Genomic DNA, 17198 nt, shown 5'->3' with positions numbered 1-17198 from the left:
TTTGCTATTCTAAGACATGCTACAGTATCTGTCACACTCTGGAGCAGCTCTTACTAATGTGCTATTGTAGGGCAGGAGAAGTGCCATGTGGAACCATGATAAATTAAGCCTTAAAATCATATACATAGGGGCAAACTGTGGTAGTAGAACACCTCCCTCCTTGAGGGAAACTAGAAGTGATCAACATTTAAAGCACATACGAGTATTTATGCACATTTTGATTTGACATGCCAGCCTAAGCTGCTGAGCTACTTCCCCTGGTCAATCAGCCTTCACAATTCTTAGTCCCATTCCCAGCCCATCTGCTTCACACCATGTACTTCTACTTGACAGAAAAAAGCTCCTTTAGCATGGCTGATTCACAGCGTTGAGGCCATTTGTTTTTAACACAATTTAAGCAAGGATATGCAGAACTTTCACAGACTGTAAATCAAGGAAAAACAAAACAAAACAAACATCTGATTTGGTAAGCCCCAGAACGCTAGTACAAAAGTGGCATGAGCTCTTGGCCCTTGTGTATGCAGTCCTACACAAAAGGTCACTTGAAAGCATATCTTCTCTGTCAAATTTATAGGGATTTTACCAAATGAATATTGAGTCACCACATAAGCTAAAAATGCAAGTATGAACAGTGCCAATCCAATCCCTGATTAGCAAGATCAATTTATTGCAAAGGAAGCCCATATGAATGTTTGTGCCTTTGCTGGAAAATAAAGACATGCATTACAAAACCTTCTGGAAATTTTTTTATGGCCAATATAATGCTTCCCTTTTATATGAAAAAAAATCCATAATGCAATCAATCTGTTTTTTAATTGTTAACATTAATTTTATTCATAACCTGCCTTTTCCTCAAGATTAGGACTCAAGTTATCTCATAAATTAAGATAATTACAATATAATCAAAATATACAACATTAATGTAAAATTAAAACAGTAATAATATTAAAATAATGATAAAAAGATAAAAACAGTTAAATTTGCACAATTTAAAACAAGACAGCCTCCTTCTGCAAGTCCTCTCCTTTAAAGACTTCACTTCCAAGAGCCTGTCTGAATAAAAACAAATCTTCCTGCTCTCAAAATAAGGTGTTCCAAAGGTTTAGGGCAGTGGTTCTCAACATGTTGGTCTCCAGGTGTTTTGGCCTACAACTTTGAGAAATCCCAGCCAGTTTATCATCTGTTAGCATTTCTGGGAGTTAAAGGCCAAAACATCTGGGGAACCACAGGTTGAGAACTGCTAGTTTAGAAGGAACTACCAAGAAGGTCCTTCCTTGTATTTCTATCAGCCAAATCAGAGAAGGTGGTGGGATGGAGAGAAGAACCTCTCCTGTAGATTACAGGATCCCAATAAATATGGCTTGTCAGGTAATCTCAACCTAAATTGTAGGTTGGTTTATAGTTCATAAGCAGCAGAGCAGAACTTCATCCCTGCACCCAGCCTTGGTAAATACTCTGACTTAAGCTCTTTGTACCAATTAAGGAAATTATTTAGAGCACAGCTGACACTATGAAGAAAGAGCAAGAAAATGTGTATTTCAAGACGGCAGGAACCAGGCATGGTCAAAATATCCCATCTCAAAGGAGTTGATTGTAATCACATTGACTAGCACTGGGATTGTGGCGCAGCTGGCTGAGTGTCAGCTGCATTAAGATAACTCTGACCAAAAGGTCATGAGTTCGAAGCCAGCCCAGGTTGGAGTGGGTTTCCAACCAATTGTGTAGCCTGTTGTCGACCTTTGCAACCTGAAGACAGTTGCATCTGTCAAGTAGGAAAATTAGGTACCACCTTAAAGTGTGGGGAGGCTAAATTAACTAATTTATGAGGCCATAAAAAAGACTCCAGCAAAGCACTCCAGCGAAAAAGCATGTGGGGAATGCAGAAGTACTTCATCAGTGTCGCAGATGGACGACGAAAGCGACAGCTCCCCTGGCGGCCAGAAAAAGTTAAATAGCCTCTGTGTATGTCTGTATATGTTGTAAGTCAAAATTGGCATTGAATGTTTGCCATATATGTGTACACTGTAATCCGCCCTGAGTCCCCTGCGAGGTGAGAAGGGCAGAATATAAATGCTGCAAATAAATAAAATAGGGACAAAGCAAGGCCTGAAAGCAAGGGGCAAGTAAAAACAAGAAAGCACAGTGCAGGAGCCACTTAAGTAAAAACAAAGATGGCAGTTGTTTTTTCTTGTTCTCCTCTGGGTATCTTAAGCCAGAAACCTGAGCAGAAATGTGTAGCCAACGAGCCTATGTGATCAATGGAAAACATGTTTCAATACCCATTACTAAATTGGGGGAGGGGGTGTTTCTAAAGTGTTTCTTTAGAAACACATTAGGGGTCTGTACCATACTTATAATGAAGTAACATTTTTTCATTACTTTTTTGTTATGTATTAGGGGAAACAAAACCTAGCCTTCTTGGTGAAGAAGCTGCACCTGTAATAGAGACCTGGAGCCATTTACGAGACTTACATAATTCATCCGAAAGTCATAGGTGAATGTTTTAATCTTAAGTTTTTTGCAATTCACACCTGCCTCACACAGACAAGAGTTCTTTCTCCCACCATGGACATTCCACAGATATATAAACCTCACTTGTCCTAGTTTCCAACAGATCTCACAATCTCTGAGGGTGCCTGCCACAGATTTGGGTAAAATGTCAGGAGAGAATGCTGCTGGAACATGACCATACAGCCCAGAAAACTCACAGCAACCCAGTGATTCTGGCCATGAAAGCCTTCGACAGCACAGATTTCAAAATGTATTTATAGGTGACCTACAAAACTCATTGCAAATGGCCAAATCCTAATTTGTGTGCTGAACATTCACAACAATCAAGCAGCTTCCTCAACTAAGAATTCTCTGAAATGTATTGAGTAATCATGAAAGTCTTCCAATAGCATATTTTGGACGTCCAAAACAGAAATATTTTATATTGCACATGGAAAATCCATATTACTTATTACATGGACTGGCGTATGGTTTTGCCTAGACTAGATGTTCAAGGCCTAAAATTCACCATAGTTCCATTCCATTGTCAATCTCTGATCATATCTAAAAAGACAACAGCTATTAATTAGAAATCATCAGTGCTCAGAATCTTAGAATCATAGAGTTGGAAGAGACCTCATGGGCCATCCAATCCAACCATGCCAAGAAGCAGGAATATTGCATTCAAAGCACCCCTGACAGATGGCCATCTAGCCTCTGTTTAAAAACTTCCAAAGAAGGAGCCTCCACCACACTCCGGGGCAGAGAGTTCCACTGCTGAACGGCTCTCACAGTCAGGAAGTTCTTCCTCATGTTCAGATGGAATCTCCTTTCTTGTAGTTTGAAGCCATTGTTCCACGTCCTAGTCTCCAGGGAAGCAGAAAACAAGCTTGCTCCTTCTTCCCTATGACTTCCTCTCACATATTTATACATGACTATCATAGCTCCTCTCAGCCTTCTCTTCTTCAAGCTAAACATGCCCAGCTCCTTAAGCCACTCCTCATAGGGCTTGTTCTCCAGACCCTTAATCATTTTAGTCACCCTCCTCTGGACACATTCCAGCTTGTCAATATCTCTCTTCAATTGTGGTGCCCAGAATTGGACATAATATTCCAGGTGTGATCTAACCAAGGCGGAATAGAGGGGTAGCATTACTTCCCTAGATCTAGACACTATGCTCCTATTGATGCAGGCCAAAATCCCATTGGTTTTGTTTTTTTTTTTTTGTCGCCACATCACATTGTTGGCTCATGTTTAACTTGTTGTCCATGAGGACTCCAAGATCTTTTTCACACGTACTGCTCTCAAGCCAAGCGTCCCCCATTCTGTATCTTTGCATTTTGTTTTTCCTGCCTAAGTGGAGTATCTTGCATTTGTCCCTGTTGAACTTCATTTTGTTAGTTTTGGCTCATCTCTCTAATCTGTCAAGATCGTTTTGAATTCTGCTCCTGTTCTCTGGAGTATTGGCTATCCCTCTCAATTTGGTATCATCTGCAAACTTGATGATCATGCCTTCTAATCCTTCATCTAAGTCATTAATAAAGATGTTGAACAGGACCGGGCCCAGGACGGAACCCTGCAGATGGCACTCTGCTCGTCACTTCTTTCCAGGATGAAGAGGAAGCATTGGTGAGCACCCTCTGGGTTCGTCCATTTAACCAATTACAGACCTAACTGTAGTTTTGCCTAGCCCACATTGGACTAGTTTGTTTGCTAGAAGGTCATGAGGGACCTTGTCAAAGGCCTTACTGAAATCCAGGTACGCTACATCCACGGCATTCCCCACATCTACGCAGCTTGTAATTCTATTGAGTCAGAAGAATCAGAAGATGAAAAATCAAAAACTTCATAAGCTTTGGGTCGCTATAAGTTGGAAATGACTTGAACAACAATCACTGCAAGCAAGTTTGAAAAATAGCAACAAATATCAGTTTCCAAAGCCCTGTGTCTTCTCCAAACCATCCTGAATTTGGAAATATAAAATTTCTGCCTGCAGCTTTCACTCTGTTTTGACAATTGATTAAGACTAATTTAACTTGTAGGGATGACACGCATAACTAGGGATTACTAAGTGTTGAATTGCAACGAAGTGCTGAAGTGTGTGTGTTTTTAATTATTTTCAGATTGGTCTACTTTGGATTCACAAGCTGACTTCAGAACAACTAGGGTTCCAGGAATTCAAAGCATCCTTTCACAGAAAAGTCAGATCCAGAGCTCCTTGGTTTGTCAATGAAACCAGCACTCTACCAATCAGCGCAGAGGCTTGTACAAGCAGCTGCTAAGTATTATCCAGCTCAATGTATGAGAAATTTGATTGGGGTGAAGCTAGCAAGACACAAACAAAGAGAGATTAAAAGGACTGGTCTTCACAGTTTTCCACTGAAGTGTGGAATGTCTTTATTCTAAGAAATGTATGAAGACATATGACTCCTTGAGCTGCTAGCAAGATTAAGCAGGGAGAAAGAGAGAAAAGGAAAGCAATTATCCTCCAATACATAGTCAATCCATACCTAGATCAAGAACTGCCCCTTCAATAGTGATGATGCAAAACAAATTCACCAGCTCGCCTCGATAAATGGTTGTCCTATCCGAATGCACCGACACGTTAAAAACAGGACCTAGGAAGCAAAAAAGAAACAGTTTTATCCTATTTCCTCTGCTATGGGATTTTAGGAAGCTGCTATTAAATATAGACTTGCCAGTAGAGTATGCAAAGCTCTTTGGATTTTAGCACATATTCATAAGTTATATCGGACCAAATACTTATAGAAATAGATTCTCATGCTTATCAACAAAATGCATTTCATGCTGGCTGTATGCAACAGACTGCTCAGAAGATTTCTGAGGATTCAAAGTGATGCACCAGGATGGCTGCAGTATTATAAGCGTTCTCAGGCATGTCTAGAATGCGTTCCAGAATTGTATTGCATCTTATACCCATAGGTTATTCATTAATTACCAATTACCATTAACTGATGCACTGTATAAACCACAGATTACTATCTGCCCTGAATTAGTCACAAAATGTGTTGGCAATCTGTAAACTGTCTTTGCCAATCAGGAGTTCTCTATTGCTGTTTAATTATAACACCCACTTTCCCCAACTAGGTTGAGGAATGTTTTCCTACATATATCATTTTAGGTTTTATAACAGAAGAAAGGTGGGGAATAAAAGTATAAAAAGTGAGTTGTGAGTTTCGGTTTCATTTTGACTTTTTTCATCTCGGTTATGCAGAGTAAATGCAATTCCACAGCAATTTTCAGTCAGACTTTCAAAAAGCAGATAAGAGATAGAAGGACAGGGGGGGGGGGGAATTGGAGAAAACAAATGATTAGACTTATCAAGAAACACCCTCCCCATATGTCATTCTTCTGTTAGAAATTCACAACCTCCTAGGTGGGTGTTGATTTTTCTAAAAATATGGAAAAAATATAAGAAACTAGAAAAAATGTATTTCTATTTATTTATTTCAAACATTTGTAACCTGCCCTTCTCAACCCCCCGAGGGGGGATTCAGGGTGACTTACACTGGCATCGATTCGATGCCAACAAACAACATAGCAATAAAACACAATTAAAACATTGTATTGTCGAAGGCTTTCATGGCTGGAATCACTAGGTTCTTGTGGGTTTTTTCGGGCTATAGAGCCATGTTCTAGAAGCATTTCTCCTGATGTTTCGCCTGCATCTATGGCAAGCATCCTCAGAGGTATGAGGTCTGTTGGAATTAGGAACGATATATAAACCCATTGTTCCTAATTCCAACAGACCTCATACCTCTGAGGATGCTTGCCATAGATGCAGGCGAAACGTCAGGAGAAATGCTTCTAGAACATGGCTCTATAGCCCGAAAAAACCCACAAGAACCTAATTAAAACATTGATTAACACATTAAATATAAATAGGCAGTTAAAACATTATTGCATCCAAGTTTGATTAAACATTCAGGAGCTTAATCCAAAGCCTGTCCATTATCTGTTGTGACTGCTGCTAAAAGCTTGTTGTCCAAAAGCCTGGTCCCAAAATCACAATTTGAGCTTTTTCCTGAAGGAAAGGAGAGACCTTATTTCACTGGGGAGTGAGTTCCACAGATGGGGGCCACCACTGAGAAGGCCCTGTCTCTCATTCCTACCAACCGTGTTTGCAAAGAAGATGGAACTGAGAGCAGGGCCTCCCCAGACTATCTTAAATCCCCAGGTGGATCATAGAGGAAGATGCGTTCAGACAAGTAAGCTTGGCCAGAACCATATAGGGCTTTATAGACTAAAGCAAGTACTTTGAATTGTGCTCGGAATTGGAACTGATGTAACAGAGGGGTGGTATGTTCCCTGTACGCTGCTCCAGTGAGCAATCTAGCTGCCACCCGTTGGACAAGTTGAAGTTTCCAAATAGTCTTTTGTCCATCTCTCTATACTGCTCTTCTCCAACTGGATGCTAACAACCTCTGTTGTCATCAGCCACCATTATAACAGTCTGTGAATGTTGGGAGTTGTAGTACAACACCTTGAGTGCACTCATAGGGAACGATTGTCATTTGCTATCTCATATTTCATTTGTACTTTCATAAATGTATTCCCTCTTATGGTTGGGTCAAGTCGATATCCTCCAGACATACTTTTGAAAGCAAATCAAGATTTCTGTTGAATGTTCGTGGCTTGGAAACTACATTTTTTCATGATCAATACTGAGTCAGCCACAGAAACTGAAACTCTATATTGCTAAGGAAAGTGCATTCAACATTTATTGTTATATTTTAAAAGAGTGAGAAAATCTCAGTGTAATTTTTTCACCCTCAATCATATTTATCAAATACCTGGTGTGAAGAATAACAAGGATGCATAACAAAAATAGCTCATGATCTTATATATATTCATTAACAAGTCATACTAGCCATTTCATTTTAATCACAGACATAAATGTAGGAGAGGTACTTTTTTTTTTCCATCTGATGCTGTTCATTTCCTTAGCTAACAAATTCTCGCAGAGCCAGAGTGTCATAGGAAAGATCAGTTCCACATGTTTTCCAGTTCAGACAAAAATAGCTGCATTAAATTAATCCTGTATCAAGTTAAGAGGGAATTATTGCATTTTCTAGAGCCTTATCAGCCTATAAACGAGGAGCGAAAAATCATATCCATGTGCCTGATGACAGCACTCCCCTAGAGGTTACTGCCTATAGTTGAAGCAATGGAAGAAATGATCCCCTCACTTCATGTCATTGGGGTGTTCTATGCACCATGCAAATTTGCAGGAGGTGAAGATGGAAGGTACCCCAGATGTTAAATATAGTAACCCAGATTTTGTGAAAGGGGGAGAAAAAGAACAATTCTATCCCAATCAACTTAACTGGCATTAGCCAATGACCTCTGTCCCTCCTCAAAGCAATCTGTTGGTATACAGGCCAACAGGGTAATGAACTGAAATCTTTTGGAATGACTTTTACAGATACTGCCCGTGTTTGCTTTATAGAAAATGCCAAGGCTAGTTTGTTGACCAATATCAATTAACCAAGTATCTTGGTTAATTTTCACTTAGAACTTTTTCTGAAAAAAAAACCCTGATATATTCTACTTGGATAGCAAGCAACAAAATTTGCAATAATAATTCCACATAATTTGAAAGATTCCTTACTGGTGATATTTTAGTCACTCTGAAGGCAAATATTGCATGACTATGGATTTGTATGTGTTGAGAGTTTTTTTGTGCTACTCATTATAAAATTAAAAATCATAATCAGAAATAATATATGTTTTTAGACACAGGTAGATTATCCCCCACACAATATGTTTGGGACCAAAAGTGTTTTGGATTTGAGATTTCTTTTTGGATTTTGGAATATTTGTGTGTGTGTGTATCCATAATGAGATATCTTGGAGATAGGACTCAAGTCTACACACAAAGTTCATTTATGTTTTACATATACTTTGTTTGTGTTCAGCACCATCCAGTGTCCAGCTTGGCTTGTTAGCAGTATGTGTGAAAAAGATCTTGGAGTCCTTGTGGACAACAAATTAAACATGAGCCAACATTGTGATGTGGCGCCTAAAAAGCCAATGGGATTTTGGCCTGCATGAATAAGAGTATAGTTTCTAGATCCAGGGAAATCATGCTACTCCTCTATTTTGCCTTGGTGAGATCACACCTGGAATACTGTATCCAATTCTGGTCATGCAATTGAAGGGAGATGTTGACAAGCTGAAATGTGTCCAGAGAAAGGTGACTAAAATGACCAAGGGTTTGGGGAACAAGTCCTATGAGGAGCAGCTTAAAGCATTGGGCCTCTTTAAACTGCAGAAGAGAAAGCTGAGAGGAGACATGAAAGCCATGTATAAATATGTCAGGGGAAATCACAGGGAGGAGGGAGCAGGCTTGTTTCCTGCTGCCCTGGAGACTAGGAAGAGGAACAATGGCTTCAAACTACAGGAAAGGAGATTCCACCTGAACATTATGAAGAACTTCCTAACTGTGAGAGTTTTTCAGCAGTGGAACTCTCTGCCCCGGAGTGTGTGGAGGCTCCTTCTATGGAGGCTTTTAACAGAGGCTGGGTGGCCATTTGTCAGAGTGTTTTGAATGTGATTATCCTGCTTCTTAGCAGAGGATTGGACTGGATGACCCATGAGGTCTCTTCCAACTCTATGATTCTATTATTCTGTACCCATAGCTTGAAGATAATGTTATATAACACTTTAAATAAATTTGTGCATGAAAAAGGTTTGTCTGCATTGAACCATTATGAAGGAAAGGTGCCACCATCTCAGCAACCTATGTTGACAACTCAGGAAGATTTTGGAATTCTGGATTAGGGATGCCCAACCTTCATAGCCCATGTTTTAAAGGTATAATTGAACTCTTGTAGCTTGGTTACTTTTGCTGTTTTATTATGTACACAATAACCTAATGAAGTTTCAGAAATAACTGATGTTGACTTTATAAACTAGAAGTCTTTAAATGAAAAAATTACTTATAAGAAAATAGAAGCATTTTTCTTAATAGAGAGTGAAACAAGTTGTTTAATATTGTTGTTATGATAAAAACTGAAGTCTGCTTCACTCTTAGATTGTATCTGTTTTGAAATAAAGAAATCAGGCAGATTCAATTGGTATTCTGATAGTATTAGAGATTGCAAAACTCATCTTAATCAATAATAAAAAAGAATAAATCTGTCCTAGCAAACAGATTGTGAGTGTATTATTGCCAGAAACTGAGCTAGTTCTCCATCTCAGATTAGGAATAATGCAAACCTCCACAAGATATGCTTTCTATAAGAAGTTCTTCATTCTAATGACTTAAAACATGAAGTTAAATTGAAGACAGAGACACAACCTCACACTTTTCTTTTAATTTCCCAATGTGAGGACAATAGTTGTTTGTCAGTTTTGGATGTATTGCCTTACTTTAAGGCACTTTGGGAATAAGAAATGGTTGCAACAGAAAGGATCTCTCTGTTCAACACAAAGAAACTCCAACCTCTCCCTCTTCCTTGACATAGAGTCAATCCTACTATATTCACCAGGAAAATAGAACACAAAAACAGAGCAAATAACAGAATACTAGGTTGATATTAAAAGGCAAAGTTTTCCCCTTGACATTAAGTCTAGTTGTTTCCAACTCTGGTGTGTGTGTGTGTTCATCTCCATTTCTAAGACGAAGAGCCAGCGTTGTCCATAGACACTACCTCCAAGGTCATGTGGCTGGCATGACTGCATGGAACGCCGTTACGTTTCCGGCATAAGGGTACCTATTCATCTACTCACATTTGCATGTTTTCGAACTGCTGGAAATTGTAGTACAAATGCACACTCACATTAAAAGGCAACCTTCCCAAAGTGGGTTTGTGACCATCAGCTTTTTTTTTTTCTTTCCATGCCAGGAGCCCATGGTGTGAGAGAATTGGCCATCTACAAGGACATTGCACAGGGGGTACCAGAATGTTTTGATTTTTTACCATCCTTGTGGGAGGCTTCTCTCATGTCCCCGCATGGGGAGCCAGAGCTGACAGAGGGAGCTCATCCACCCTCTCCCTGCATTCAAACCTGCAATGTGTCGGTCTTCAGTCCTGCCGGCACAAGGGTTTAACCCACTGTGCCATCAGTGGCTCCTGGACCATCAGCTCATGAGAACACATTTATCTGGACACAAAAAGAAGGCAATTTCTCTCTCTTCACATGAAAAAATCCAGTTTTTCCATAGTCACTGCCATTTTTGGTTATTGTTATTTACTTTCTGTAGTCCATGAAACCCAGAGGGATAAAATAGTCCCTACTCTCCAACAATTCCCCAGTAAGTTATTTATGCAGGTGATGGGAGTCAGGTGATTCTTATATCCCATTTTCTCTTTATTTCAGCTGGAGCAGGCACTGTTTCTCATGTAAGATTTACACCTAGTTCTCTGCATCATGTTTCAATCACAAATCAGTCAAGAAAAAGGAGGGAAGAATCCAACTACACAGTCACATCTTCAAAACACTGGCTGACCGGTTTAGCAGTCAAATTTGTACCACTGTTAAGGAACCATAAAATCATTAATGGAAAATATAATTGAAATCAGGAATGGTGCAGCTCTCTGGATGGTGATGGACTACAATCCCAATCAGCTCCAGTTGGAGCAGTTAATGGTGAGCAATGCTGAAATTTGCAATTCAACTCCATATGAAGGCCCACGCAATTCCGATCCTGATTTAAATCAAGGAATCAAATCAAGTCTTTTTGTTCTGCAATTTTAAACTTATTTAAATCATCCACTCTTCTTTGAGAAATAAATCAGAAGTCACATTTTTGTACTGATCGTACCCAATATCAAAGATACTAATGTGTAACTACTGAGATGATATTGGACTACATTTTCCATCAGCTTTCACCACTGGATGTCCAGACTAAAACTGATGGGAGTTGAAGTTCAGCACCATTTGGAGGACCATAAAATTCCCATCTGGCTTAAGACAACTACACATAACTAGACTAAAACAACTTGGCTTTTGTTTGAGATCAATTCGTCTTGTCTTGAAATCATATTACAACAATTTTAAAAACCTAAAACAAATTGAGATATAGCTTTCATTGAAGATGATAGCAAAGACCCACATGTTCCCACTATAGACTGTTGTAGATAATAGCTGCATCTATGGCGTTGTTGTATGTCTTCAAGTCATTTGACTTTCTTGGCATTATTTATGTAGATAGGGGTTGTCTTTTCCTCTGAGATTGAGAGTATGCTATGTATCTCAGATCAACCAATGGGTTTCAGTGACTGAGTGTGGATTCAGACCCTGGTCTCCAGAATCGCAGACCATTGCTCAAACCATTAGACCAGGAGTTCTCAAGCTTTTTAAGTCAAGGGCTGGTTAACGGTCCCTCTGACTTCTGGGGGCTGGGTTATAATTTTGAAAAAAACATGAACAAATTCTTATGCACACTGCACATATCTTATTTGTAGTGCAAAAAACATGGAACAACAATACAATATTTAAAACGAAGAACAATTCTAACCAATATAAACTGACTAGTATTTCAATGGGAAATGTGGACCTACTTTTGGGATAGTCAAGTTAATAAAGAATGCTGTTGTTGTTGATGATGTTTTTGTTGCTGTTGTTGTGTGCCTTCAAGTCATTTTAGACTTAGGGCGACCCTAAGGCAACCCTCTCACAGAGTTTTCTCGTCAAGATTGAGGACCCCTGCACTACACCATGCTGGTTCTTGCCTAGATATTGCAGGTTCATAAAAATGTGGCTTAGAATGTTACGCTGAGTATAATGTATTATGAGCTACAGGGGACAACTAATGTAATCTACAAAGCGCTCCTAATCCAAAATAGTACTCATATCCACCCTAGCATCAGATTTGGCAACATTAAAGTGAAATTACTATCACCTTGTCATGCTCATTTTCCCCCACATATTAACATCCATAGCCGGCAGCTGTTTTCTCTGTTTATAACTAATATTAACAAAACAGAAAAATGTAAAAAGTGCTTTGTGTTTTATCTGTGTGATATATTTGTACCACTAATAGAAAAGAAGCCATACAGGCAATTATTAAAATAGATTTTATCTAAAGGGAAGGAATCAGGGATAAGCAAATGGAGATGGGTGTTTTTCTGTTTTGTACCTCAGAGAACTCAGAAAAAGATTTGTGTCATAGGAACACAAAAAGATGTGTTCCAACAGAAGCCTATAAACATTTCCAAAAGAAGCCTATAAACAGGAACAGTGACATCCTCTCACTCATTGTTACTCCAACACACAGTAAAGATATACTTCTTATGAACCCAAGGAAAATGCACATAAGTAGGAGCCACTACTAAAATGTTCCCCTTTTAAATGTGTCTATTTTTTTTGCAAAACCAACCTAACCATGGATGAAAAGACATCATACCATTTCATTTAATGGAAGCTCCCACAATTTATAGCCGAAGCCAGATAATATAAACTCAGAACATGGTGCTTCTTTACAGATACTAAGCAAATGAATTTTCAATACTAAAAATGACTAAACCTACAATCTTTTCACATCAATCCTTCCTGACCAGTCCATTCTTCCTTTATTTAAGAGGTCTAAACCAGGGTGGGTGGTTGCTATTTTGCTTGTTGCTACCTTTAGAAAGGTTTTGACTCTTTGTCTCCAAGATACAGAAGAACCTACTGATTAAAGCTGGTGGCCAAGTCCAAAACTTGCAGTACCAACTCTATATGTTTTATGTATGTCCTGTAAACTGCCATGTCCTTTGTCCTGAAGGACTCTGGAGATGGGGAGCACAACAGGGGAAATGAGAAGAAATAAATATATGAATTATAGATATTGTATTTTGTAATGAAATGGAATGGAAATGTAATAAAATTAATAGAAAAATAAAAGAAAAATAATTGGAAAAAAGGAAAAGAAATGTCGTTTGTCCTAAATCTCCTGCCAATTGTGGCACAACTGCACTGCAGAACTTGTGCAATTCAACACTATCTTAACTGGCATGGCTCAATGCTATGGAATTATGAAAACTGTGGTTTTATAAGGACTTTATCCTTCTCTGACAAACAGTGCTGGAACCTCACTACAATTCCCAGGATTCCAAAACATTGAACTCTAGCTGTTAGTTCTACAGTGTAGATGCATCCTTTGTTTGCAGACTGACATACAGATTGCAAAAAGGACACAGTTCCATTGAGAAGACCTCTCACATAATGAATGGGAAAGATGGCACAAAACAACCCGCCCATAAATGGCTAGTAAATGTTGCAGCAGAACTAAAAGATATTGCTTTCACAGAATGCCAATCCTAACCAAAAGCAAAAGGACTGGCATAAAAAGCTATCACATGCAAGATTTCCCTAATTCTGCTCTACACCGAAGCTTCTTTCACCCAGCCATGGCTTTTCTTGAGAGTCCCTCAATGCCCCAAATAATCTTTTGGAGGGAAGCCCAGGGGACTGCAGTGGGGACTATGATGATGCATTCAATACAATCTTTGCTTTTCTGACTACTTCGTTTTATGCATGATTTCCCTTAGTCTTAGTTGTCATGGGAATTCTGCAACAAAACTGAAAGACAAGACAGAAATGTTTTAATAAATACTTTGCTAGTCTGATTTGATATGCTGTATGAATCTCGTGTCTGTTCCTAAACATAAGGCCTGGCAGAACTGGGATGAAAAATGGGATGGAGCACCACAACAGATAATAAAGAAAAATATTTTAAAGGGTTTTTTTATTTTAAAAAAAAGGTTTTTATTGTTGCCACAATGAATCCAGGTCCTGTACATTTCAGGATAGGACCTATGTGTGCCATTCTAGCAATATGATATTGAACATGTTATTCTTTTCTGCTAAAAACTGTAATAAAATGTTATAGATCATGTTCACCTATTATTTCTAAGCAGTTAACAATCTGTGATGGCACTTTCAAAGCACTATTTCAAATCTTGAAATGGCACACACTGCTTGGTTAGTGGAAAGCTAAAACCTTTTTATTAAAAGATATAAAGAACAGTAGACAGTAAGTATTTGGAGCTTTGACCTCATATTTGTTTTCTAAACTCATTTATTTGCCTCTGGTTGATTTGCAAAAGGTTGTTTTGCTTAATGCTTGACCTTCAAGGGATTCAGAATTCAATATATCATGTTGTATAGCCTTTCCCACATATATACTCTTTTGATCTTAAGGCCATCTCTCACAACAGCATTGCATCAGCAAATATGCCCTCCAAGGAGAGGTACATTGTCATCCTTCAACCCAACTTTGAAGATGCAGAAAAGGTCAGGTTCATCTGGACAGTTGAGTAGAGATTCCTGAGATCTCCCCAGATCCAAACTGATCGAAAAACCTGTGGATTGTATGACAGGTGTAGTGAATGGGTCCAAAGACCCTTACCAGCCACCAAGATTTTTTTCCTTCCAGCTCCTACTGGAAAAAGTGATGTAGATGTTGGGTACGGTTGCCTGAAAAGACCCATTCTGATAACAATCTGGTACAAACTAACTGTTTTAAGCATACAGATCTATGAAATTGCTGGATTTTGCAAGAAACACACTGCTCCAAAGGTGTCTTATCCACCAACACAGAGTTCCGGATACAGCCATGGTCCTACAATGACTCCAAGGCCATAGATTTGAATTTGGAGATAATTTTGGTATGTGGTCCTTCTCCCAGATTGCTCAGAGATAATGTCAAACAGCCCCTATGTTATTAAAAGCTTTCATAGACCAAACAAAGCTACTTGTACCAAATGTGACTTGAATGGAATTTTGTGTCTTGGGCATTTTTAAAAATTAATTACAATATAATTATGCCATAGTAAATTTGTTAGTTTTTTTAAAAATTCCACAGGACTCTATTTTTTGGGGGGTGGGGAAAGAAAACAAGGGATTTGGTGCCACCTAAAAGATTAATAAACTTAGAGTCATCTACATGTAGACTTAATGCAGTTAGACATCACTTTAACTGTCATGAATCAATGTTATGGAATCATGGATGGTAAAACATCAAACATTCAGGCATCCCCTGGGCAACATCTTTGCGGACGGCCAATTGTCTAACACCAGAAGCGACTTGCAGTTTCTCGAGTCGCTCCTGACATGAAAAAAGGGAGATGTGGTTTTACAAAGTTTTTAATCTTCTCTGCCATAGAGTGTTGGTGTCACACAATATTACAACTCCCATGATGCCATAGCATCAAGCCATGGTAGATGGTGGTATTAATTCTACCCCTAGTAAAAGAAATCTATTAAGAATTTCATGTCCACAAGATTCTTCCCTGGTGTTCTTGCCTTTCTGGAAATATTTTGAAACACACTTTTTCATAAAAGTTAAGAGAGATGCTGTAAGTCATGGCTCCTCTGGAAGAATATTGAAAAACCAAAATCTCCTCTGCAATAAAAGTATAGCCACCAATTTAAAGTGAGAAAGAGTAAGAGTGCCTGGCAGTTCCTCGAGATAGTACATTCGAAGAGCTTTTCTTGAAACATGAAACCATTCAACTAAAGTGATGCTCTGAAACAGGTCTGGCAGAATGCCAAGTTTGTGGCAAGAAAGTCTTCCAGTCCAAATACGGTCTTCCAGCTTCGAACAAGAAAAAGATCAATAAGAGTACAGAAGTCTACTGCAACAACCATTAAGGGCTTTTATTATGTGGAAATTGTTGAGACTTCCTTTAACAGCTTGTCCATTTCTTATTGACTTCTATGGTTTACACGGCCATTGGGCTGGGCACAATTTAGAATGAAAAAGGGGTAATAAAGTATAGTAAAGTATTTTAGATTTTATTTTGTATAAAGCCTCAGTTGGTTGCAAAAAACTTAATCCAATGCTATGAAACAAGGTTTGATTGTTAACATGTTAGAATTGATGCACACTCCAATCAGTGTTAATTAGGTGAATAAGAAAAACAGTAAGAGAGAACCTATGTTTTATTCTTGTTGCCATTTTCAATCACTGGTATACAATACAAGAACTGTGGATTACACACTGCTTCCTGTAAGCCGATCACAAGTACAGTTATAGTTGTCATTTTGCTACTGCCTGGGAAAGATTGAGTCTTTTGTCTCTTCTTTCTAACAAAACATGACCCACCAAGAAGAAACAGTTTGTGGAAGGTATGATCAAACACATCTCTTCCCATACACAGCACAGACACGCTCAGCTGGGTCTCACAACTGTGTGGGTAATGGTGCTTTCAAAAGACAGCATTATCAGCTCTTCAGACAATAGTGGCTCTCTCAGTCAAACATGGGCATTGCTACAGGGAACAAGCAGAATACTTCAAGAGCAGCAATGTTCAGTCTTTCAAAGATGGATGAGATGAATTCACACATTGACAGGGAAGAGCTCTGGGTTCAAAGCTACGCTTAACCGAATGGTCACTTCCATAGTTTAGAGCAGAGGTTATCAAACTTTTTCAGCCACAGAGCCCTTTTTGAAGCAAAAGTTTCTAGTGGAGTCCCAATAAATACTTATATATTATATTATATCATGCAGTAAAAGCACAATCAAAGCACATCCAATAGATGGCCATCCAGCCTTTGTAATAGTAGTAGTAGTAATAATAAGAAGAAGAAGTGCAAAGACTCTGGCACAAGCCAGTCAAGGTGGTCCCAGTGGTGATCAGCACACTGGGTACAGTGCCTAAAGACCTTGGCCTACACTTAAACACAATCGGCGATGACAAAATTATCATCTGCTAGCTGCAAAAGACCACTTTACTGGGATCGGCATGCATTAT

The 17198-nt window shown here is 38.9% G+C and overlaps 1 protein-coding gene across 2 annotated transcripts in view; it reads right to left on the bottom strand.

Moving 5' to 3' along the window:
- PTGFRN (prostaglandin F2 receptor inhibitor) overlaps nt 1-17198 on the bottom strand; it is a 112011-nt gene that overhangs the window by 12406 nt on the left and 82407 nt on the right. For both annotated transcript variants that reach the window (XM_060770573.2, XM_060770574.2), the window contains one exon: nt 5001-5108. In XM_060770573.2, coding sequence (XP_060626556.2) covers nt 5001-5108 — 108 coding nt within the window. The remainder of the gene's footprint in view (nt 1-5000; nt 5109-17198) is intronic.

This window comes from Anolis sagrei, chromosome 3, assembly GCF_037176765.1.
Source record: "Anolis sagrei isolate rAnoSag1 chromosome 3, rAnoSag1.mat, whole genome shotgun sequence".
Classification (NCBI taxonomy): Eukaryota; Metazoa; Chordata; class Lepidosauria; order Squamata; family Dactyloidae; genus Anolis; species Anolis sagrei.
This window is presented reverse-complemented; position numbering and strand designations above follow the sequence as displayed.